The 26,662-nt window shown below is 40.6% G+C and overlaps 1 protein-coding gene across 1 annotated transcript in view; it reads left to right on the plus strand.

Annotated features, from left to right (window-relative positions):
* Positions 1-26,662, plus strand: part of LOC118547481 (kinesin-like protein KIF28P) — a 72,140-nt gene that overhangs the window by 7,901 nt on the left and 37,577 nt on the right. Inside the window, exons 3-5 of the mRNA XM_078077882.1 lie at positions 10,024-10,227; positions 11,616-11,651; positions 23,208-23,432. Of these exons, the coding sequence (XP_077934008.1) occupies positions 10,024-10,227; positions 11,616-11,651; positions 23,208-23,432 (465 nt within the window). The remainder of the gene's footprint in view (positions 1-10,023; positions 10,228-11,615; positions 11,652-23,207; positions 23,433-26,662) is intronic.

Raw genomic sequence — 26,662 nt, forward strand, 5'->3', positions numbered from 1 at the left:
AATAGACGAATCTACAACTGTCATTAGTGATTTCATCACTCCTCTCTGAGTAATGGATAGAGCAAATAATCAGTACTATATAGAAAACTAGATCCACACCATCAGCCTGACCACTGTGTAATAGAGAACACTTTTGCTGCCCACCACCCAACCACAGCACAACACATCCTTTATATGTGAATGTGAAACTTCCATTACAATAGACCATATTCCAGGTCATAAAACTAGTCTCAATAATGTGAGATAACCTAAATCATACAAAGTATGTTCTCTGACCACCAAACTAGAAAGAAATGAAAGATCTTAGGAAAATCCACAAATATTTAGAAAATAACAGACTTCTAAATAATCCATAGGTCAAGGAATAAACCATAAACAAAATTAGTAAATACTTTGAATAAGAAATTTAGGGGAGCCTGGGCAGCTCAGTTGGTGAAGCGTCTGCCTTTGACTTGGGTCATGATCTCAGGATCCTGGGATTGAGCCCCGCCTTAGGCTCCCTGCTCAACGGGGAGTCTGCTTCTCCCTCTCCCTCTCCCCGCCCCCATAATCTCTCTCTCAAATAAATAAATAAAATCTTAAAAACAAAAATTTAAAAATTTACCAAAATTTGTGGGCCACAGCTAAAGGAGAGGCTTAGAGAAATTATATAGCATTAAGTTATTGGAGAAGCACAGTCTCAAGTCAACATTCTAGTCTTCCATCTAAGAATTTAGAAAAAGAAGAGCAAATTAACACAAAGCAAGCAGAGGAAGAAATAAGAAAGAACAGTAATTAATGCAAAATAGTAAAATAATAGGAAAATCGATGAAACTCAAAGCTAAATTCTTTCAAAAGATCAATGAAATTGAACCTCTAGCCAAACCAATCAGGAAAAAAAGATACAAAGTACCAAAATGAGAAATGAGCCATCACGGCAGAGTTTATAGACATTTAAAAAAAACAAAAAACAAAAAATAAATAAATAAGAAGGGAAAATTATGAAAAACTTATCGCTGATACATTCAACAGGTTAGATGAAATGACACAGCTACTGAAGGTCACAGCAAAACAGAGATAATTCAAGTAGCCCAAAAGAAGTTGAATTTATAGTTAAAAACCTTCTCACAAAGAAAACTCTAGGCCCAGATGCCTTTGCTGTGAATTCTACCAAAGGAAGAAATAATGAGAATTCTTAAAAAAAAAAAAAAAATCCTAGAGCTGAGAGAAGAAGGAACATTCATTTTTTGAGGCCAATATTACACCAAAACCAGCCAAAGATTACAAAAACACTACAGACCAATATCCATCATGAACATAGACAAAAAAATTAGCAAAATTTCAGCAAATAGATTCCAACAATATATTTTAAAACAATAAATTTCTATCAAGTGGGACTTTTCCTGGGAATGTAAGATTGGTTTAATATTTGAATATCTATGTAATTCATCATATGATCAGAATCTGGGGGGGGGCATATATGGTCAGAAAAAGCATGTGACAAAATTCAACACCCAATCAAAATTAAAACTCTCAGCAAACTTAAAATAGGAGAGAATTTCCTGAAATACATGGGTAAAATCATATTTGATAGTGAAAGGCTGAATGTGTTCCCCCTAAGACTGGGAACAAGGTAAGAAGGGCCGATCTCACCATCTCTATACAACATTTACTGCGGGTCCTAGCCAGGGCAAGAAGGTAATTAATAGAAAATGAATGATATGCAGATTAAAAAAGGAATAAGTAAAACTATTTGTACATGACATAATTATCTATGTAAAAAACCCTGAGAAATCAACAACAAAAAGGCCACTACAGTTCATGAGTGTGTTAGCAAAGTCAATATACAAAAATCAATAGTATTTCTCAATACTAGCAGTCAACAATTGGAAATTGAAACTGTGAAACATTTACAATAACACCAAAAATATGAAATACTTTAAGAATAAATTTAACGAAACACATGCAAAAGCTGTCCACTATAAAACATTACTGAAAGGAAGACATTCATGCATTAGAAGGCTCAATATTATTAAGAATTCAAATTTATCAATCAATTCAAAGCAATCCCAACCAAAATCCCAGCAGTAAGGTTTTGAAGCAATTAATAAGCTATTTCAATAATTTACATGGAATTGTAAGGGACTTAGAATAGCAAAAATTATTATTTTTTAAAAGATTTATTTATTTACTTACTTACTTTACCTACTTATGAGAGAGAGAGAAAGTGGGGAGGGGAGCAGAGGGAGAGGGACAAGCAGACTCCATGCACTGAGTGCAGAGCCCAATGTGGGGCTCGATTCCACCACCCTGACATCATGACCTGAGCCAAAATCAAGAGTTGGACACTCAACTGACTGAGCCACCCAGGCCCCCCAACAGCCAAAATTAATTTGAAAGACCCTGAAACCTGAATAATTTAAAACCCACTAGACAGCTTCAGTAGTCAAGACAGAGTGGTATTGGCTAAAAGATAGAGATACAGATCAATGGAACAGAATGAAATATCTAGAAATCGATCTTCGTATATTGTCATTTTTTTTTATGATGTGCTGTAATGGGAAAAATCTATATCCACTTAATACCTTAGAATGTAACCATATTTGGAAATAAGATATTTGCAGAAGTAATTAGGTAATAATGAGGCCATACTGGATTAGAGTGGACCCAAAATCCAATTCTTGTAAGATGAGGGAAATTTGGACATACAGGGAGAATGCCATGTGACTATGAAAGTAGAGATTGGAGTGATATTGCTATGAGCCAAGGAATGCCAAAGAATGCTGGGAGTCACCAGAAGCTGGGAAGAGGTATGGAAGGATTCTTCCCCAGAGCCTTCAGAGAGAGTGTAGCCTTGCCATCAGCTTGATTTTGGACTTTCAGCCTTCGGAATCATGAGAGAATAATCTTCTATTGTTTTTAGTCACCCATTTTGTAGTAATTTGCTATGGCAGCCCTAGAAAACTAATACTGGTGACAAGGTTCTTCAAATTAAAGCCTTTCAACAAATGATGCTGGAGATATTAGATATCCATGCGGAAAAGTATGACTTTTTCTCCTTTCCTCACACCATATAAAAATGAAGTCAGAATGGATCATAGACCTAACTGTTAGAGCTAAAATTATAAAACCTCTAAAAGAAAGAAGAAAATGTCTGTGATAGCTGATTTGAAAGATATCTTACGCAGGACACAAACCTTAAAAAAATATTTTTTAAGTTCAAGTACAATTATAATAAAAGAAAATAATAAATGAGACTCATAAAAAAAAAAAAGCTTTTGCTTTTTAAGACATCCCAGGAAGAGCATGAAAAGGCAAGCCACAAAGAAGGAAAATATTTACAAAACAGAAAAATATCTAAAATATACAATGAATTCTTATACTTAATATTAAAAAGGAAAAACAAATCAAGTTTTTAAGGGAAAAGATTTGATCAGAGGCTTCATTAATATAGATATGCAAAACCAATGAAAAACTGTCAAACTTTATTTATTTAGTTATTAGGGAAATGCAAGTTAACACCACAATGACAAAAATGACAAAGATGACAGAACGACAAAAATTAAAAACTGACAATATCAAGTGTTGACAGGCATGTGGAACACCTGGAACTCTAATACGGTACTTATGGCAGTGCAAAAATGTTGAGTTATCTTGGAAGACAGGCAGGTTCTTTAAAAGTTATGCATACACTTGACCATACAACCCAGGAATTCCAGAAGAAATAAAACATATGCCCTCACAAACAACCATCTGCAAGTGTCCTTAGCAACTTTATATATCATAGCCTCGAACTAGAAACTCACATTGAGAAAGGTAAGAGGGGCAGAGACACACTGGGGAAACAAACCTCAGGCACAGCAACCCTCACATAAGAAGGAAATCACAGGTGCAGAAGTTCTCCCCAAGGATTGAAAGGAGGAGTCCCGCAGTGGACATCCCCAGCCCTGGGGACCTGAGCAGCAAGAATGAGCCCCCATAACACCTGGCTTTGAAAATCAGCAGGCCTTAACTCTGGGAGAGCCGGAGGGCTGTAAGAAACCGAGACTCCACTGCTAAAGGTCCCGCACACAGGGGCACACAGTGTGAGACCCCACACAGCAGCAGTTGTGTGAAAAGCACTATATGCAAAGGTTTATTGACTGGTTTTAGGTGATGTGTCAGAGGGTCATGTATCTATAGGAATTTTATCCAGGAATGAGAATGCTGGCAGGTGCCATTCTTCTTGCTTTCCTTCAGCCTAGCTGGCCGAATGCTTGCAGAAGCCAGTTCTGACGCTTTCTATCTACCGTGTTAGCACTGTTTGCCCTGACCCAGCATTCCCCAGTAGACACAGCCACCCAGACTGCAGCTACTGCAGGCAATCCCTCCAAAGCAGCTCTTTCCCCACCAGGCTTGGCTGGGCCTGGAACCTCTCCAAAGAGGCTCCTGCGCTGGGTAAGCAGCCTGCCGTCCAGTTCCCCGGTACAACTACAGCCAGGCCTATTAGTCAGCCATGCCAGGGACCAGCCCTAACTCACCAGCGCAACCACAGCAGCCAGTCACAACAGGAGGGCACACGCAGCCCACACAACAGCCATCTCTAGACCACATGGTTCTGCTGCTGGGCCCTACAGGACACCTTTTATATAAAGCCATCATTTCAAGTCCAGGAGACATAGCTCACCTACCTAATAAACAAAAACGAACACAAAGGGTAAGACAAAATGAAGACATAGACAAATGTTTCAAATGAAAGAATGAGACAAAACCTCGGAAAAAAACTAAATGAAATGGAGATAAGCAATCCACCTGATAAAAAGTTCAAAGTAGTGGTCCTAAAGATGCTCACCAAACTCAGGAGAATGGATGAACACAGGGAGAATGTCAAAAAAGAGATAGAAAATATTTTAAAAATCAGTCATAGCTGAAGACTATAATAACTGAAATGAAAAAGACACTAGGAGGGATCAACAGCAAATTGGAGGATGCAAACAACAGATCAGCAATCTGGAAAACAGGGTGGTGGAAAGCACCCAGCTGAACAGCAATCATTAAAAAAAAAAAAAAAAAAAAAGAAAAGAAATTTTAAAATGAGCATAGGTTGTAAAACCTCTGGGACAACATCCAGCAGATTAACATTTGCATTATCGGGGTCCCAGAAAGAGAAGAAAGAGAGAAAGGGGCAAAACACTTATTTGAAGAAATAATAGCTAAAAACTTCCCTAACCCTTGGGAAGAAAATAGATATCCAGGTCCAGGAAGCACAGAGAGCCCCAAACAAGATGAACCCAAGGAAGCCCACATCAAGACACTTAAAAACTAACAGGTGAAAAATTAATGATAAAGAATCTAAAGAACAACAAAAAGAAAGCAAAATGGTTTATACAAGGGAAACCCCAAAAGGCTATCAGCTTGTTTTTCAGCAGAAACTGCAAGCCTGAAGTGAGTGGCATGATATATTCAAAATGTAGAAAGGAAAAACCCTACAACTAAGAATACTCTACCTGGCAAGATTATCATTTAGAACTGAAGGAGAGTTAGTTTTCCAGACAAAAATTAAAAATTAAAAAAGCTGATCAGCACTTAACCAGCCTTGCAAGAAATGTTAAAAGGACTTCTTTAAGTGGAAAAGGAAATGCCATAAATAGAAGAAAATTATGAAGGGAAAAATTTCACTGGTAAAAGCAAATATATAACAAAGGTAGTAGTAGATCAATTACTTATAAAGCCAGTATAAAATTAAAAAAAAAAAAAGTAGTGAAATCATATTTTAAATCAGTTAAGGGAAACACAACATTTAAAAAATGTAAAATATGGTATCTGTATATAAAATATACAGGGAGGGAGTAAAATCGTAGAGCTTTTAGAATGTGTTTAAACATAGGCAACCATCAACTTAATATAGACTGCTATATACAGCAAATATTACGTGATTCTCATGTAACCACAAACCAAAATCTCATCATAGATATACAAAAACTAAAGAGAAAGGGATCCAAGCATAACACTAAAGAAAGTTATCAAATCACAAGAAAAAAGAACAAGAAAGGAACAGAGAAGAATTAGAAAACAATGACCAAAATAACAAGAAGTACATACCAATCAATAATTACTTTAAACATAAATAGACTAAATGCTCCAATCAAAAGACACAGGGTGACTAGATGGGTGAAAAAAGCAAGACCCATGTATATGCTGCCTACAAGGGACTCCACTGTAGACCCAAAGTCAAATACAGACTGAAAGCACGAAGATGGAAAAAATATTCCATGCAAATGGAAGTGAAAAGAAAAGCTAGGGTAACAATATTTCTATCAGACAAAATGGACTTTATATATATATTTTTAAGATTTATTTATTTTAGAGAGAAAGAGCATGCACAAGTGGGGGAAGGGACAGAGGGGGAGAGAGAATCCTCAAGCAGACTCCCCACTGAGCATGGAGCCCTACTCGGGGCTCGATCCCAGGACCCTGAGATCATGACCTCAGCCAAATCAACGCTCAATGGACTGAGACACCCAGGCACCCCAAACAAAATAGACTTTAGAACAAATACTGTAAGAAGAGACAAGGGCATTATGTAATGATAAAGCAAACAATCCAACAAGAGGTTATAACAATTGTAAATCTCTATGCACCCAATATAGGAGCACCTAAATTTATAACGCCAATATTAAGAGATATAAAGGAAGAAACTGACAGTAATATAGTAATAGAAGGGGGCTTTAACACCCTACTTATGTCAGTGGACAGATCATCCAGACAGAAAATCAATAAGGAAACAGTGACTTTGAATGACCCATGAGAACAGGTGGACTTAACAGCTACATTCAGAACATTTTATCCTAAAGCAGCAGAATACACATTTTTCTCAAGTGTACATGGAACATTCTCCAGGATAGATTTCATGTTGGGCCACAAAACAAACCTCAATAAATGTAAGGAGTTTGAAATCATATTAAGCATCTTTTCTTTTTAAAGATTTTATTTATTTATTTGACAGAGAGAGGGAGCGTGCTCACAAGCAGTGGGGAGGGGCAGAGAGAGAGAGAGAGCATGAGTCGGGGTGGGGAGAGGGACAAGCAGACTCCCCCGCCGAGCAAGGAGCCCGATACGGGGTTTGATCCCAGGACCCCAGGATCATGACCTGAGCTGAAGGCAGATGCTTAACTGACTGAGCTACCCAGGCATCCTCAAGCATCTTTTCTGACCACAATGGTATGAAACTAGAAATCAATTACAAGAATAAAACTGGAAAAAAAACACAAACAAGTGGAAGCTAACCAACAGGCTACTAACCAACCAATGGGTCAATAAAAACATCAAGAGGAAATCAAAAAATACATGGAGACAAATGAAAATGGAAACACAAAGGGTCAAAATCTTTGGGATGCAGCAAAAGCAGTTCTAAGAGGGAAGTTTATAGTGACACAGGCTTACCACAAGGAACAAGAAAGATATTAAATAAACCTAAACTTACTCCTAAAGGAATTAGAAAAAGAACAAACAAAAGCCAAATTTAGTAGAAGGAGGAAATAATAAAGATCAGAGCCAAAATAAATAGAGACTTAAAAAAATAGAAAATAACTATGAAACTAAAAGCTGGTTCTTTGAAAAGATAGACAAAATTGATAGAGCTTTAGCCAGACTCATCAAGAAAAGGAGACAGGACTCAAATACATAAAATCAGAAAGAGGGAAGTTACAACAGACATCACAGAAATACAAAGGATTATAAGAGACTATTACAAGAAATTATAAGCCAACAAATTGGACAACCTATAAGAAATGAATCTGTAGAAACATACGACCTTCCAGACTGAATCAGAAAGAAATAAAAAATCTGAAAAGACCGAACACTAGTAACACAATTGGATTAATAATCAAAGAACTCCCAACAAAGTACACAACCAAATGGCTTCCCAGGGGAATTCTTCCAAATATTTAAAGAAGAGTTAATATCCATCCTCCTCAAATTACAAATACACAAAGATCAAAGGCACAGAGTAGAGAGCCAGAAATAAGCCCATGCTTATATGGTCAGTTCAATGGGGAAAACACAGTCTCTTCAGTAAATGGCACTGAGAAACTGGACAGCTACATGGAAAAGAATGAAGCTGAACCACTTTCTTACATCATACAGAAAAATCAAGTCAAAATGGGTTAAAGACCTAAAAGTGATAACTGAATCTATAAAAATCCTAAAAGAAAACATAGGCAGTAAACTCTTAGACAATGGTCTTAGCAATATTTTTATGGATTTGTCCCCTCAGACAAGGGAAACCAAGGCAAAAACAAACAATTTTCCATCAAGAAAATGGAAAGGCAACCTCCATAGATCAGTGGAACAGATAGAGAGCTCAGAAATAAACCCATGTGTATATGGTCAATAATCTATGACAAAGGAGCCAAAAGTAGACAATGGGAAAAAGACAGTGTTTTCAGTAAATGGTGTTGGGGAAACTGGACAGCCACATGCAGAAGAATGAAACTGGACCCCTACCTCAAACCACTCACAAAAATTAGCTTGAAATGTATTAAAAACTTGAACATAAGGGCTGAAACCATAGAACTTCTAGAAGAAAACATAGGTGGTCAGCTTCTACACATCAGTCATGGCAATGATGTTTTGGCTTTGACACCAAAACCAAAAGTAAATAAGTAGGACTATATCAAAACAAAAAGCTTCTGTACATTAAAGGAAATCATCAACAAAATGAAAAGGCAACATATGAAATAGAAAATATTTGCACATCATGTATCTGGTCAGGGGTTAATATCTAAAATAGATGAAGAACTCATACAAGTCAATAACAAAAAGCAAAACCAAAACCCATCCAAAAACAAACACACACAAAAAACAATCCAATTAAAAAATGGGCAGGGGAACTGAATAGACAGTCTTTCCAAAAGAAGAAATGCAAATAGCCAACAGGTGCACGAAGCACTCCTTAGGCTTAGCTAATAGCTCCTAAGGTAGAGTAGATATCCTTTATGTGAGTACATTTTTCTGGGAAAAGTATGGTCATGATGTTTTCAGAAACCACGGGTCAAATTCTGTATTTTAGGCCTGAAGCTCCCAGTATAATAATTTCTATTCCTTTCTTATGAGAAATGAACAGTAAGATTGGCTACTGTCTGTTGTCCATATATAAATCATACTATGTTGGTATGTGCATCTTTCCCAGAAGTAAAAATTATATAGATGATACAAATGTACCTATTACAGGGGCGCCTGGGTGGCTCAATCAGTTAAGCGTCTGCCTTCGGCTGAGATCATGATCCCAGGGTCCTGGGATCGAGCCCTGTGTCAGGGTCCCTGCTTGGCGGGGAGTCTGCTTCTCCCTCTCCTTCTGCCCCTCCCCCCACTTGTGCTCTTTGAAATAAATAAATAAAATCTTTTAAAAAAACAAAAACAAATGTACCTGTTTCAATGGAGGGATCACGTAAAACTCACTTACTATTTTATTGATATTAGAGACCAGAGAAGAATGTCTTCAGATAAGAGAATATGGCTGGCTTTGACCATGACCCAGATACTGAAAGAGCCAGACCACATCCTCTCTTTCCAGCAGTTGCGGGCGCAGGCATCTGTGTCTCCCACTGAAAAGGGGGGGGGGCGCGGTGAACATGTATGTGTGCATATTGTAGAAATGCTCCAGAACCGCTGGGTCTTGTGGCAAAAAAAAAAAAAAGTTCACCAGCAGAGGACTAAAATTAGTTTGGGCATTTGACTGATCTCTATCCCCTGACACCTTGAAATTGTTTCTATTTGCTGAATATTAAAGACTGAGCCAGGCTAGGTTTGGGCCAGGCTATGAGATTCACGGATTTGCTATTGGATACCAGCTAGTTGAAGATCCATGGTGATCAGTGTCTTCCAAATTGCCAACTCCCTTTTTGGTCTCCAGCTTTGTTCCACTGGTTCTAAGTATCAGAGTTTTCTATCAAATAGGCCGTATGATACTAATTAAGCAATTGGTCGAAACCAGAATATTTACTATATGTTAAGGGTATTGTGGAAAGCATGTGCTGAACGCGGTGTCTGTGATCTTCTTTCCAGAAGGATGTTTTCCACGATCTCGGCAGGGGGATTCTGGACAGCGCTTGGCAAGGCTATAATGCCACCCTCCTAGCCTATGGCCAAACTGGCTCTGGAAAAAGCTATTCCATGGTTGGGTTTGGTGCAAACAAGGGTATTATTCCAAATGTGTGCGAGGAGCTCTTTCAAGCAATAGAGAAGCAGGAGGGAAATGAAGAATACCAGGTATGCATTATCCGAAAATCCCTTCTTCCAGGAATTTCTTTTTTTCATTTTGGAAATTCCTGGCTCCAAATGAACAGCATCTCTATTTCAGGATAATGTTAATTTTCCATACCAAAATCTTCTCAGGATTGCAAAATCAAGTTGCAGCTAACTAGAATGCTGACCTTTTCTGGTTCTATGGAGGCAAACCCAAAGGCACTTCGAGTATCCTAGAAGCAGATGTCTTAAAGCTAACACTCATGAGAGACTGTCGTTGAGGCTGATAGAACAAGACCCTTGCTGACTTGCCGATGGCTTCCTTTACTCCCCTCTTCTACCAAGGCTGTGGGTGTGTGCTCATTTTCATTTCTTTCTTTCTTTTTTTTTAAAGTAGGCTCCAAGCCTGTGGAGCCCAGTGTGGGGCTCGATCCTGAGATCGAGACCTGAGCTGAGACAAAGAGTTGGATGCTTCACTGACTGAGCCACCCAGGCACCCCGTGGCATCCTGTTTTTTCATGGAGAGCATTCTTTCTCTCTCCGAAGCTATGAGTTAGAGGACTTTAAAGAACGTTTCTTCTACTCCATGCATCATCTGCTTTCTCGGAGTTCCTTTTTTCTACTGTTTGTTTGATCTCTCATATTGGAGCCTTTCCCTGTCTGCTAATCTTAGGCCATTGGTTTAAAACATGTGACACTCAAGCTCGTTGGAAGCTCTGGGGACATTAGAGGTGACTGGGAAGACCCACCACTGGGAAACGAAACCCACAAGCCCGCCTTCTCATGGGTGGCGGTGGCAAATGTCAGTATCTTAGGGCCTTTTCTCTATGCCAGAGTCATTCTGATTCCTCCAGCCTCCCACATACAGAGTGTTGGCTTGTCCAGAAATATTCCAGAAGGAATACACAGTAGGATAAAGACCAGTCTTTTTCTCTACATATGTTCAGATTGGGAGTGAGTAATAAAGAATAACCTTTTTCTGTTGCCAAGCAAGACCGAAATACACACACACAGCGTTGTGTATATGTTTTTAATTTATATTAAGAACTTCTTCCATATCATTAAAATTATGTGAGAATCATTTATTGCATGTGAATTAGCATTACTATATTTTTAAAAGATTTTATTTATTTATTTAAGAGAGAGAGAGCACAAGCAGGGTGAGGGGCAGAGGGAGAGGGAGACTCCCCGTGAGCAGGGAGCTGGACACGGGGCTTGACCCCAGGACCCTGGGATCATGACCTGAACCAAATGCAGATGCTTCACCTACTGAGCCACCCAGGTGCCCCAAGCATTACTATATTCAATATTAGCTTCTCCCTTTGTTGGAAATTTATATTGTTCCTATATGACTTTTTTCCCCAAAGATGAGGTTCTAGGGAATATTAACTTTATGCTCTTTTCTTATACAGGTTACGTTCAGTATGCTGGAAATTTACAATGAGCAGGTAACAGTGATTGTATTCTCTGACACACACACCTGAGGGTCTCTGCAGCCAGAGTCTCCCCCTCCCCCACCCTACAGCTAGAGTCCCAACTCCGTTAGCCCACCGTGGGCTACAGCCCTGTCCTACCTCTCCGGCTCCACTTCTTGCCCTTTTAACTCCACACAGTCTATGCTTCTGCCACATAAACGTCTTCCTCTCCGGAACATGTCATTCTTCCCCACATCTACCCTTCTCTGCCCTTCCAGGGTCCACTCCCCTACCCATCCAGTTGACCTCAGTCAGCATGTGGGGCAGAGGAATGGCAAACTTTGTTTTCAAAGGGCCAGATGGTTTGTGCTGCAACTATTCACCTCCCCCTCTCCCAGCACAATGGAGTACGGGGTGGGGGGGGGGTTCCAATGGGGCACAGTTCTTGGACACTGAAACTTGAATTTCACATAATTTTTGATGTGGGGCTGAGAGCCAGTGGTCAAGAAAGAATTCTTGAGATGCTTTCGGTGCAAAGAGGTGCTTTTGTTAGAGCAAGGCAACAGGACTCTTGGGCAGAAAAAGCTGCCCCAGGGTTATGAGGAGTGGCTGATTATGGACTTCTGTTAGCGGGGTTTAGGGACAGATAAGTTTCTAAGGAATTTGTGCATGTTAGAAGCAAGGCCTCCAGGACGCTGGATGTGTTAAGGTTGCTTAAATCTTTAAAGATACATCAACATTAAGGCAGCCATGATTTCCTTGCGGAACGCCACACTTTGCAACTTAGGCTACAAGGTGTGAGGAAATTTAATTTCAGCTGCATTTCTCTTGCCTTTGTTCTTCTCATCAGTTTTCACATGTCACAAAATATTTTTTTTTTTAAAGATTTTATTTGTCAGAGAGAGAAAGAGAGAGAGCGCATGAGCAGGGGGAGAGGCAGAGGGAGAAGCAGACTCCGCGCTGAGCAAAGAGCCCCATGTGGGACTCGATCCCAGGACCCTGGGATCATGACCTGACCCCGAAGGCAGACGTTTAACCAGGCATCCCCAGGCATCCCCAAAATATTTTTCTTTTGATTTTTTTCAGTCACTTAAAAATGTGGAAACCATTCTTATATCAAGGATCCTACAAAAACAGGTGGCTGGCTGAATTTAGTGCCCACACCATGGTTTGCCTGTCCCTGGGGTGGTTGGAAAGAGCATGATCTCAGATCCCACCTCTCTCATTGAGTAGCCATGTGACTTTGGAAAATCACTTTATCTCAGAGCTCAGTTTTCTCATTTATAGAGAATTTAAAATAAGACACCACACATTGAGGTGCACTGTTTTAAATTTCTAACACAGAGCTTAGAAAATACCAGATATTCATTGCCCTTTCCCCCTGAATTGATATTATACTGTGAAATTTTATTTACATATTTGTGTCTCTAGAACAGCTCATGTCCTTGTGAACATCTTTCAATATGAAATACCCTCTCAATCCTCAGTGCACTTGTAGGTTTAGAATGGGTGCTCCTGAATATTTACTGAGTGGATGAATTTTGACAAAGGCATCTAAAACTGTAAGTTTCTTATAGGAGACCATATCCTAATAGTTTTTGTGTAACCCCAAGCACTATCCAAAGCCTTGTACTTAATCATTCCTAAATAAATATTAAAGGAATTAATCTGTCAGTGTTTTTCTCTTTATATTAAAGAAAGAAAATATCCATTTTGTTTCTTACACTCTTTCATGAATGTAAGGTTACCATTGAAGGTTGATAGTAAATTCAATGGGTTCTTTTTTTAAAAGATTTTAAATTCCGATTAGTTAACATATTAGCTTCAGATATACAATATAGTGATTCAACACTTCCCTACATCAACCGGTGCTCATCACGACAGGTGCGCTCCTTAATCCCCATCACCTGATTCACCCATCTCCCCACCCATCTCCCCATCTCCCCTCTGGTGACCAGCAGTTTGTTCTCTAGAGTTTAAGAGTCTGTTTCTTTGTTTCTCTCTCTTTATTTTCCCTTTGCTCATCTGTTTTGTTTCTTAAGTTCCACATGAGTGAAATCATATGGTATTTGTCCTTCTCTGAATGGCTATTTCGCTTAGCATAATACTTTCTAGCTCCATCCATGTCATTGCAAATGGCAAGATTTCATTCTTTTTTATGGCTGAGTAATGTTCCGTTGTGTATATATTCATACACCACTTCTTCTTTACCCAATCATCAGTCAGTGGACACTTGGGGTTTCCATATTTTGGCTATTGTAGATAACGCTGCTATAAACATTGGGGTGCATGTATCCCTTTGTATTAATTTTTTGTATTCTTTGGGTTAAACACCCAGTGGTGCAATTGTTGGATCATAGGGTGGTTCTATTTTTAACTTTTTGAGGAAACTCCGTACTGCCCTCCACAGTGGCTTACCCAACAGGGTAAGAGGGTTCCCCTTTCTCCACTTCCTCATCAACATCTGTTGTTTTTTGTGTTTTTGATTTTAGCCATTCTGACAGGTGTGAGGTGATATCTCATTGTGGTTTTTATTTGCATTTCCTTGATGATGAGTGATGTTGAGCATCTTTTCATGTGTCTGTTGGCCATCTGCGTGTCTTCTTTGGAGAACTGTTCATGTCTTCTGCCCTTTTTAAATTTGGATTATTCGTTTTTTGGGGTGTTGAGTTTTATCAGTTCTTTATATATTTTGGATACTAACCCTTTTAAATATCTTCTCCCATTCAGTAGGTTGACTTTTAATTTTATTGATTGTTTCCTTTGCTGTGCAGAAGCTTTTTATTTTGATGAAGTCCCAGTAATTTCTTTTTGCTTTTGTTTCCCTTGCCTCAGGAGACATATCTGGAAAGAAGTTGTTATGGTCTATGTCAAAGAGGTTATTGCCTGTGTTCTCCTCTAGGACTTTTATGGTTTCCTGTCTCACATTTACGTCTTTAATCCATTTTGAATTTATTTTTGTGTACTGTGTAAGAAAGTGGTCCAGTTTCATTCTTCTGCATATCGCTGTCCAATTTTCCCAACACCATTTGTTGAAGAGACTGTCTTTTTCCCATTGGATATTCTTTCCTACTTTGTCGAAGATTAATTGACCATATAGTTGTGGGTTCCAAATGGGTTCTTCTGTTAAGGTCACTGATCAAGTTTCTATTTCTTTCAAGTTGCTAAGGCTTGGAAGACAGTGTGACTCCTTTATTTTGTACCAATGACTTTGGGAGGACAATTTAATTTCCTTTGTTACCAAGTTCTGGTGGGCATCTCACTGTGGTCTCCCTTCTGAAATCTGTTTATGATGATAGTCTGTATGGAATTCTGTTTCCTCATCTCTAAAATAAGAACACTGGACATCCTGGGGTGACTGGGTGGCTCAGTTGGTTAAGCGTCTGCCTTGGGCTCAGGTCGTGATCCCAGGGTCCTGGGATCGAGCCCCGTGTAGGGCTCCCTGCTCATCTGAGGATGAGTTAATCCTTGGACTTAATTCCCGCCATGGAGGAGTCTAGTGGGAGCTACAACACCCTCTCCAGACAGTGATGTATGACATGTGCGCCATGAATGGCGAAGAGCAAGGGGCAGAGAGGACAGAGTACATGACTACCTGGGATGATTGGCAGCAATGGTCAATGCTGGACTTAGGACCTCAAAAAATGTGTAGGAGTTTGGTGAGGCAGCCAGAGGGTTGGGGACACAGACAGGGGCACTTTAGGCAGGATTAGTTTTAACCAGTCCAAAAATACATGAGAATGCATGGCATTTAAAGGAACAGTCAGTACCCTGTGTAGCCAGAGTTGGATACATGGTGGGGGTCTGCCAGAAGTAAAGGGACTTTGTCCCAGAGGCAGTAGAGAATCCGTGGAGGGTTTTATAGGGAAATCAGATAATCAGATTGGGATTCTAGAAGAGTTCTCTAGCAGCAGAGTGAAGTTGGATTTGAAGGTGTGTCAAAAAGAGGCACAGTTAGGGGATTCTCAGGAAAGCCCAGGTGAGTGAAGGTCTTGTGACAATCACCAGTTTTGATCTCCAGGCACAACATGGAGGGTCCCGGCACCAGGGTCCAACCTTGTCTCTGGGTGCCCATACTTCCACTCCACGCAGATGAATCTACTTAGCTTTTTTCTAATAAGCCTTACTCAGTCCTATCTTCAGCCTTAGATGCCCCTTCCAACAATTTGTATGTTAGAGGAAAGGCTTCCTAGCTATACCAGAAGTGGTCTCTGTTTTGATATCTCCTTATCTCTGTCACCTTATGTCCATTGTCTTAGTTTGGCTTGCCCAAACTTCAATCTGTGATCTTGCCTTGGCTCTAGGACGAACAGCTGTAGAATACCAGAGCTGGGGGATTTCTTGGAGATAATTTAATCCACCTCTACCATTATGAATACTGGGAAAGTAAGAGATTTTCCAAAGCACTCCCAGGTTAGAGGCAGAACCAGGACTGAGAACCCAGGTCTTCAGGCTCCCAGTCCAGACATCTCTGCACCATATAACACTGGCCACCCCTCTGGGGCCTCTGGCTCTACCAGAATCCCACAGTAGGACCTAGTTGGCCTTGTCAGAGGTGCCTTTTCTTGGATGAGAGGCAACATGGGCTTTCACCCAAAGCCACGGTCTAGGTATGACATCTCACAATTCTCCAATAATAAGATTCAAAGAATCACCCATATTGTCCTGTTAGGTGTGACTGTAGCAGATACTGTTTGGATTGAATTAGTTTCCATTGGAAGTCGAGAGTTCAGGGTGGTGGCATTTGTGGGCACATGATCTCACCTAGGCAGACCAGGCCTTCTGCTTACATTAGGTACTTAGAAAGTTACTATCTACTATTTATTTTTATTTTCATTTATCACTGTTCTCGGTAAAATAAGACCGAGATTACAAAATTACTTTGTAATAGAGAATTTGTGATAATTCAGAGAGGGGCTAGGAGAGTGTATTTTTATATTATCCACAAAGGAATTGCTAATCAAATAAAACAATTAATAAGATTTCTAGGCAAATGTTTGTCAATAAGAGAATAAGAGTTTCAAGCACAAATGTTTTAGAAGCACCTGCTAAAAGCCAGACACCTGTGCATACCTACTCCAATATTTTATCCTGCTGCAGAAGCAGATCTGCAGCATCCTACATGTGATGTATTAAACATTATTTGTTAGCCTAGCTCTGGTTACACTGTTCTGTCAAAAATCATTCACTGAGTGCCTCTTCTACAATGGGAACTATGTCAGGATCTACTAGTAAAAAGCCCTGGTCCCGGTAAGAAGATCTGGATCTCTACAAACAGAATATCGCAGGCGGTTGGTTTTGAGGTACAAAGCGGAGAGCCGTGATTCTGCGGGCAGATATTGGAGGATAAACAGCAGCGGGAGGGTGCCTGGCTGTGGGGATCCTACACCGCCGGTGAGTGACAGCCTCGCGCGCTGCGGACGGGCACAGACTCGCAGACCAGTAGCGTCGGGAAAGGACTTTAGGGCAGCCCCCGGGGTGGAAAACCAGTGCGGCGGGGTCGCGCGCACGCGAACCGCAGCCTCCCGGACAGAAACCGGAGCGACGGTCGCGCGCACGCGAACTGCAGCCTCCAAGACGGAAACCCGGTGCACCGGGGTCCCGCCGGTGAACTGCAACCTCCGGGGTGGAAACCCCGAGCGGTGGAGTCGCGCACACGCGAACTGGGAACGGCTGGCGGTTTTAGAAGCACAAAGGGCAGAGACGTGCCCCGACCTGGAGGCAGGACTGGGAGCACACAACCCAGGCCGCTGCAGTTTATAGCAGCACGGACAGAAACGGAGACAGTGTGGTCTGGAGAGCTCACTGAAGAACAGACTGCGGTCTCTCTGCTCTGAGGCAGAGGGTTGGAAACTGTCTCTTCTGCTCTGACTCGCGGAAGAGATGCGGAAAGCCACCAGGGAAAGGCGCCAGAGAACAAAAGCCCCAAAAACTGATTCCCACTGAGCCCATCCCCCGCCACAGGGGCGCAGGGCAACTCCGCCCAAACAGGGTTGCCTGAGTAACAGCACGGCAGGCCCCTCCCACAGAAGACAGGCTGGGAAAACAAGAGGCCAGAAACCCTAAGGTCCCAAGAAAACAGGTGCATCTTGCTTGGGTTCTGGTCAATAATTTGGACTCTATACATTCCCTCAAACACCCATCAACAGAATGACTAGGAGGAGGAGCCCCCAAAACAGAAAAAACTCAGAGATTATGACTTATGCTGCAGATTTACAAATGGATGCAGATATAACCAAGATGTCGGAGATGGAATTCAGGCTAGCAATTGTGAAGACAATGGCTAGAATGGAGAAATCAATTAATGGCAACATAGAGTCTCTAAGGGCAGAAATGAAAGCTGAACTGGCAGAACTTAAAAATGCTATCAATGAGATCCAATCCAATCTAGATAATCTAACAGCTAGGGTAACTGAGACAGAAGAGAGAATAAGCGATCTGGAAGACAGTATAATAGATAAAAAGGCAAAAGAGGAGGCCAGGGAAAAACAACTCAGAATCCATGAAAATAGAATCAGAGAAATAAGTGACACCATGAGGCGTTCCAATGTCAGAATAATTGGAATCCTGGAGGGAGTGGAGAGAGAGAGAGGGCTAGAAGATGTATTTGAGCAAATCGTAGCTGAGAACTTCCCTAATCTGGGGAATGAAACAAACATTCGAGTCCTAGAGGCAGAGAGGACCCCTCCTAAGATCAAGGAAAACAGGCCAACACCCCGGCATGTAATAGTAAAACTTGCAAATCTTAGAACCAAGGAAACCATCTTAAGGGCAGTTAGGGGGAAGAGATTCCTTACGTACAGAGGGAGGAACATCAGAATAACGTCAGACCTATCCACAGAGACCTAGCAAGCCAGAAAGGCCTGGCAAGACATATTCAGGGTACTAAATGAGAAGAACATGCAGCCAAGAATACTTTATCCGGCAAGGCTTTCATTTAGAATGGATGGAGAGATGCAGAGCTTCCACGACCGGCAGAAGTTGAAAGAATATGTGACCACTAAGCCGGCCCTGCAAGAAATATTAAGGGGGGTTCTATAAAAGGAGAAAGACCCCAAGAGTGATCTACAACAGAAATTTACAGGGACAATCTATAAAAACAATGTCTTCGCAGGCAACATGATGACAATTAATTCATATCTTTCAATAATCACTCTCAACATGAATGGCCTAAACGCTCCCATAAAACAGCACAGGGTTGCAGATTGGATAAAAAGACAGGACCCATCCATATGCTGTCTACAAGAGACTCATTTTGAACCTAAAGATACATCCAGACTGAAAGTGAAGGGATGGAGATCTATCTTCCATGCCAGCGGACCTCAAAAGAAAGTTGGGGTAGCAATTCTTATATCAGACAAATTAGACTTTAAACTAAAGTCTGTAATGAGAGACACAGAAGGACACTATATCATTCTTAAAGGGTCTATCCAACAAGAAGATCTAACAATTGTAAATATCTATGCCCCCAACATGGGAGCAGCCATCTACATAAGCCAACTGTTAACCAAAATAAAGAGTCATATTGATAACAATATGTTAATTGTAGGAGACCTCAATACTCCACTCTCAGCAATGGACAGATCATGTAAGCAGAAAATCAACAAGGAAACAAGAGCTTTGAATGATACATTGGACCAGATGGACCTCATAGATATTTACAGAACATTCCACCCTAAAACAACAGAATACTCATTCTTCTCGAGCACACATGGAACTTTCTCCAGAATAGACCATATACTGGATCACAAATCAGGTCTCAACTGATACCAAAAGATTGAGATTATTCCCTGCATATTCTCAGACCACAATGCTCTAAAACTGGAACTCAATCACAAGAAAAAATTTGGCAGAAATTCAAACACTTGGAAGCTAAAGACCACTCTGCTCAAGAATGTTTGGGTCAACCAAGAAATCAAAGAAGAACTTAAACAATTCATGGAAATCAATGAGAATGACAACACATCGGTCCAAAACCTATGGGATACTGCAAAGGCGGTCCTAAGGGGGGAAATACATAGCCATCCAAGCCTCACTCAAAAAAATAGAAAAATCCCGAATTCACCAACTAACTCTACACCTTAAAGAACTAGAGAAAAAGCAACAAATGACGCCTAAGCCACGCATTAGAAGAGAAATAATTAAAATTAGAGCAGAAATCAATGAATTAGAAACCAGAAACACAGTAGATCAGATCAATGAAACTAGAAGTTGGTTCTTTGAAAGAATTAATAAGATTGATAAACCACTGGCCAGACTTATCCAAAAGAAGAGAGAAAGGACCCAAATTAATAAAATTATGAATGAAAGGAGAGAGATCACGACTAACACCAAGGAAATAGAAACAATTATTAAAAATTATTATCAACAACTATATGCCAATAAACTGAGCAATCTGGATGAAATGGAGGCCTTCCTGGAAACCCATAAGCTGCCAAGACTGAAACAGGAAGAAATTGACAACCTGAATAGGCCAATAACCAGTAACGAGATTGAAGCAGTGATCAAAAACCTCCCAAAAAACAAGAGTTCCAGGGCTTGATGGATTCCCTGGGGAATTCTACCAAACATTCAAAGAAGAAATAATACCTATTCTACTGAAGCTGTTTCAAAAAATAGAAACAGAAGGAAAACTTCCAAACTCATTCTATGAGGCCAGCATTACCTTAATCCCCAAACCAGGCAAAGACCCCATCCAAAAGGAGAATTTCAGACCGATAGCCCTGATGAATATGGATTCCAAAATCCTCAACAAAATCCTAGCTAATAGGATCCAACAATACATTAAAAGGATCATCCACCACGACCAAGTGGGATTTATCCCCGGGATGCAAGGGTGGTTCAACATTCGCAAATCAATCAGTGTGATAGAACACATTAATAAGAGGTGGGAGAAGAACCATATGGTCCTCTCAATTGATGCAGAAAAAGCATTTGACAAAATACAACATCCTTTCCTGATTAAAACTCTCCAGAGTATAGGGATAGAGGGAACATTCCTCAAGCTCATAAAATCCATCTATGAAAAACCCACAGCGAATATCATCCTCAATGGGGAAAAGCTGAGAGCCTTTCCCTTAAGATCAGGAACACGTCAAGGGTGCCCACTCTCACCACTGTTGTTCAACATAGTACTAGAAGTCCTAGCAACAGCAATCAGACAACAAAAAGAAATAAAAGGTATTCAAATTGGCAAAGAAGAAGTCAAACTCTCTCTTTTCGCAGACGACATGATACTTTATGTGGAAAACCCAAAAGACTCCACCCCCAAATTACTAGAACTCATCCAGCAATTCAGTAATGTGGCAGGATACAAAATCAATGCACAGAAATCAGTTGCTTTCTTATACACTAACAACGCAACTGTAGAAAGAGAAATTACAGAAACGATTCCATTTACAATAGCACCAAAAACCATAAGATACCTCAGAATAAACCTAACCAAAGAGGTAAAGGATCTATACTCTAGGAACTACAAAACACTCATGAAAGAAATTGAAGAAGACACAAAAAGATGGAAAAATATTCCATGCTCATGGATCGGAAGAATAAACATTGTTAAAATGTCTATGCTACCCAGAGCAATCTATACCTTCAATACCATCCCGATCAAAATTCCAATGACATTTTTCAAAGTGCTGGAACAAACAATCCTAAAATTTGTATGGAATCAGAAAAGACCCCGAATCGCCAAGGAGATGTTGAAAAAGAAAAACAAAGCTGGGGGCATCACGTTGCCCGATTTCAAGCTATATTACAAAGCTGTGATCACCAAGACAGCATGGTACTGGCACAAAAACAGACATACAGACCAATGGAACAGAATAGAGAACCCAGATATGGACTCTCAACTCTATGGTCAAATAATCTTTGACAAAGCAGGAAAAAACATGCAATGGAAAAAAGACAGTCTCTTCAATAAATGGTGCTGGGAAAATTGGACAGCCACATGCAGAAGAATGAAACTCGATCATTCTCTAACACCATTCACAAAGATAAACTCAAAGTGGATGAAAGACCTCAATGTAAGACAGGAATCCATCAAAATCCTAGAGGAGAACATAGGCAGTAACCTCTTTGACATCGGCCACAGCAACTTCTTTCAAGATACATCTCCAAAAGCTAGTGAAACAAAAGCAAAAATGAACTTTTGGGACTTCATCAAGATAAAAAGCTTCTGCACAGCAAAGGAAACAGTCAACAAAACAAAGAGGCAACCCACAGAATGGGAGAAGATATTTGCAAATGACACTACAGATAAAGGGCTGGTATCCAAAATCTATAAAGAACTTCTCAAACTCAACACCCAAAAAACAAATAATCAAGTCAAAAAGTGGGCAGAAGAGATGAACAGACACTTCTCTGAAGAAGACATACAAATGGCTAACAGACACATGAAAAAATGTTCATCATCATTAGCCATCAGGGAAATCCAAATCAAAACCACACTGAGATACCACTTTACACCAGTTAGAATGGCAAAAATGGACAGGGAAAGAAACAACAAATGTTGGAGAGGTTTTGGAGAAAGGGGAACCCTCTTACACTGTTGGTGGGAATGCAAGTTGGTACAGCCACTTTGGAAAACAGTGTGGAGGTTCCTCAAAAATTTAAAAATAGAGCTACCCTATGACCCAGCAATTGCACTACTGGGTATTTACCCCAAAGACACAGATGTAGTGAAAAGAAGGGCCATATGCACCCCAATGTTCAGAGCAGCAATGTCCGCAATAGCCAAACTGTGGAAGGAGCCGAGATGCCCTTCAACAGATGAATGGATAAAGAAGATGTGGTCCATATATACAATGGAATATTACTCAGCCATCAGAAAAGATGAATACCCAACTTTTACGTCAACATGGATGGGACTGGAGGAGATTATGCTAAGTGAAGTAAGTCAAGCAGAAAAAGTCAATTATCATATGGTTTCACTTATTTGTGGAACATAAGGAATAACATGGAGGACATTAGGAGAAGGAAGGGAAAAATGGGCAGGGGGAATTGGAGGGAAAGATGAACCATGAGAGACTATGGACCTGAGAAACAAACAGGGTTTTAGAGGGGAAGGGGGAGGGGGGATTGGTTAGTCCGGTGATGGGTATTAAGGAGGGCACGCACTGCATGGAGCACTGGGTGTTATACGAAAACAATGGATCATGGATCACTACATCAAAAACTAATGATGTATTGTATGGTGACTAACATAACATAATAAAATTCAATAAATAAATAAATAAATAAATAAATAAATAAATAAATAAAGCCCTGGTCCCACCCAAAGGGAGTTCACAGGCTGGTTGAAGCACTCTAGGTACTAGAAAATACTAGAACTGAGTTTTTAAAAAATTATGTTTACGTCACTTATTACAACAGGTTTCCGTCCTGTTTGCCATTCCCCTATTTCTTATTTACCTAAATAATGAGCTTGTCTGGTGCCTACAGAAACTTAACATTTATTCATTCATCTAATAAGTTTTTATTGAGCACTTAATATATTCTAGGCAGAGGTGTAGGTGTTAGGTGTAACGGTGAAGTAAATAGACATCTCTGCCTTCCTGAAGTTTACATTATTTATTCTTTTTTCCACAGGTAAGAGACTTGCTATCTAGAACCAAGAAACCTGGGGGACTAAAAGTAAGGGAAGACCAACAGCTGGGCTTTTATGTGGATGGCCTGAAGTCAGTGCCCTGTGAGAACTATGCACAGATTGAAAGGCTGATGGAACAAGGGACAAAAATAAGGACCACAGCATCGACCAACATGAATGCCAGCAGCAGCCGGTCTCATATGGTTATCACCATTCAGTTCAAGCAGGTGAGACTCATGGGAAGGCTGCTGTCCCAGTTTCCCACTAAGCGTGATCCATGGGAAGGGTTCCCAGTGGCATGAGTTGGTGAGTACTATGGAATCCTTTCAGATTTGACCTATGGATTAAGGTGGCTACTTCCAACCATGGGCTATGGGGTCAGAAACAGAAGAAAGTGAGGCACTTTCTCTTTTCCTACTTCCCCATATCCCTGCTCCACACAGGCTCCCCAGGATGATGATGACCAGCTTTCAGATCCATGAGCCTGGAGAACCACCAGATACTGAACTACCTTTCCAATACTTGGAAGTAGCAAGATAAGGTCTTTGAAACTAGCTAATCCATGTAACTTTCCACTAACTAGAATTTTTGAAAAAACTGAGCACATTTTTCTCCTCCATACTTCTTGGTAGATATCAGAGAGTAAACTCTAGATCATCATCAGTTTGATTCTAAATAGTTATTTACAAAGTCTGGGTAAGCATTACAGTTAACTATGATTTCACCATCTCTGTTCCCTAAGCCACATCCCTAGTAATAGACAGAATGGTGAAAATGAAGATTACCTTGCTCTAACCAGGAATAGTGGGAAAACACTGGACTATATCTAACTCTCTGTTTACCAGCTTTGAAACTTTGGGAAATAACTTACTCGTCCTTAGTCTCAGTTTCCTATTCTGTAAAATGAGACAAATAGCTATCCTGCAGGAGTGCTGGGACGCTTAAAGAAGAACCTGCATTTTAAAGAACTTTGAAGGATGACTGGGAAGATGGCAGAGAGGGCTCTGAGCTCACCTCCTTCCACAGAGACAACAACTATGCATAATCCAACTCGCTCTGGAAACGACCTGAAGACTGGCAGAACAGCTCTTCCACAGCTAAAGACATAAAAAGAAACCCACAATGAGAAGGGTAGGAGGGGCAGTGGTCTAGATGGAAACCAATGCCCAGGCACAGAGACCCTCAAGCAAGAAGGATATCACAGGCACCAAGGTATTTCTTGAGGAGCCAGGGTATCAAGCTTTACATCAGGCACCCCCCTGCTCTGGAGACCTGCATCAGAAAGACAAGCCTTATAACATTGGGCTTTGAAAATTAGTGGACTCAACTCTGGGAAAGGTGGAAAGCTCTAAGAAACTGAGAGTCCACTCCTAAAGGGCCAGCACACTACATCACGCACTGTGAGACCCAGCACAGAAACAGTAGTTTAAAAGTGCCTGGGTTATACATGAAGAAGATACAGTGACTAATTTTAGGGCATGTGCCAGAGGATCAGAGATATGTAGGAGCTCTTGTAGAAACAAGAGTGCTGGAAGGCGCTATTTTTCTTAACCTTCTGCCTAGCTGGTCAGTCCTTATGGGAGCCAGTTCTGACACTCTCCACCCACCTTCTTAACACTGTTTGCCCTGCCCGGTGTTTCCCTGTGGACATGCCTCACCCACCCACCCCTGTGGACATGCCTCACCCACCACCCCTTCCCTGTGGAAGGCACCCCTCCAAAGAGACTCCTTCCCCAAGGAGGAGGGGAGCCAGCCTTGACCACCAGCACACCTGTAGCAGCTACAGTCGGGCCTCTCAGCAAGCTGGCTTGGGGGCCAACTCTGCCCATCAGCACACCCACAGCAGGTGCAGCCAGTCACACAGCGGGTGCACACAGCCCACACAACAGATATCCCTGAAGCACCTGGTTCTGATGACCAGGGGGATTGTGCTGCTGGGCCCCCCATAGGATGCCTTCTACACAAGGCCACTACTGTCAGGACCAGGAGATATAGTTAACCTACATAATACACAGAAAGAAAAGAAGGGTCAGACAAAATCAGGAGAACGGAAAATATGTTCCAAACAAAAGAACAAGACAAAACATCAGTAAAAGAACTCAACAAAATGGAAATAAGCAATCTGCCTGATAAAGAGTTCCAAGTGAGACAGGTGCTCCACAGACTAGAGAGAAGAGTGGATGAGCTCAGCGAGAACTTCAACAAAAAGATAGAAATATAAAAAGAACCAATCATAGCTAAGTAATTTGCATTATCAGGGTCCCAGAAAGAGAGAGAAAGGGGCAGAAAATGTATTTCAAGAAATAATACCTGAAAACTTCCCTAACCTTGGTGGAAAAAACACAGACATCCAGGTCCAGGAATCACAGAGAGCCCCAAACAAGATGAACCCAAGGGACTCCACACTAAGACACATAATAATTAAAATATTGAAAATTAATAATAAAAGGAGAATCTAAAGGACAGCAATATTAGAAAAGCAAATTGCTATATACAAGGGAAACCCCATAAGGGTATCAGCTGATTTTTCAGCAGAAACTTGACCAGAAAGGAATGCCATGATATATTCAAAGAGCAGAAAGGAGAAAACCTACAATGAAGAATTCTCTACCCATTAAGGTTATGATTCAGAATTGAAGGAGAGATAAAGAGTTTCCAAGACAGGGGCGCCTGGGTGGCTCAGGTGGTTAAGCATCTGCCTTCACCTCAGGTCATGATCTCGAGGTCCTGGGATCAAGGCCTGTGTCAGACTCTGCTCAGCAGGGAGTCTTCTTCTCCCTCTCTCTCTGCTGCTCCCCCGCTTGTGCTCTCTCTCTCTCAAATAAATAAATAAAAAATCTTAAAAAAAAAAAGTTTCCAGGACAAACAAAATTAAAGATCATTACCACTACATTAGCCTTACAAGAAATGTTAAAGCAACTTTAAGTGGAAAAGAAAAGGCTCTAACAAGAAGAAAATTGTGCAAGGAAAAAATGTCACTGGCAAAAGCAAACATATAGTAAAGGTGATAAATCAATCACTTCTAAAGCTAGTATGAAGGTTACAAAGCAAAGTAATAAAATTAATTATATATACAAAAATCAGTTAAGGGATACATAACAAAAAATGTAAAATATGACACCATATACATAAAACATGCTGGGGGAGGAAAAATGTAGAGCTTTTAGAATGTTTTTGACCTTCAGCAGTCATCAACTTAATATAGACCTTTATTTACATTGAAAGTTATATGTGAACCTCATGGTGACCACAAACCAAAAACTTATAAGATACACAAAAAGTAAAGAGAAAGGAATCCAAGCATAACAGTAAAGAAAATCATCAAATCACAAAGGAAGACAGCAAGAGAAGAACAGAACAGAGAACCAGAAAAACATCCAGAACACAATTAACAAAATAGCAAGTATATACCTATCAGTAATTACTTTAAATGTATGGACTAAATGCTCCAATCAAA

Source organism: Halichoerus grypus, chromosome 7 (assembly GCF_964656455.1).
Source record: "Halichoerus grypus chromosome 7, mHalGry1.hap1.1, whole genome shotgun sequence".
Lineage (NCBI taxonomy): Eukaryota > Metazoa > Chordata > Mammalia > Carnivora > Phocidae > Halichoerus > Halichoerus grypus.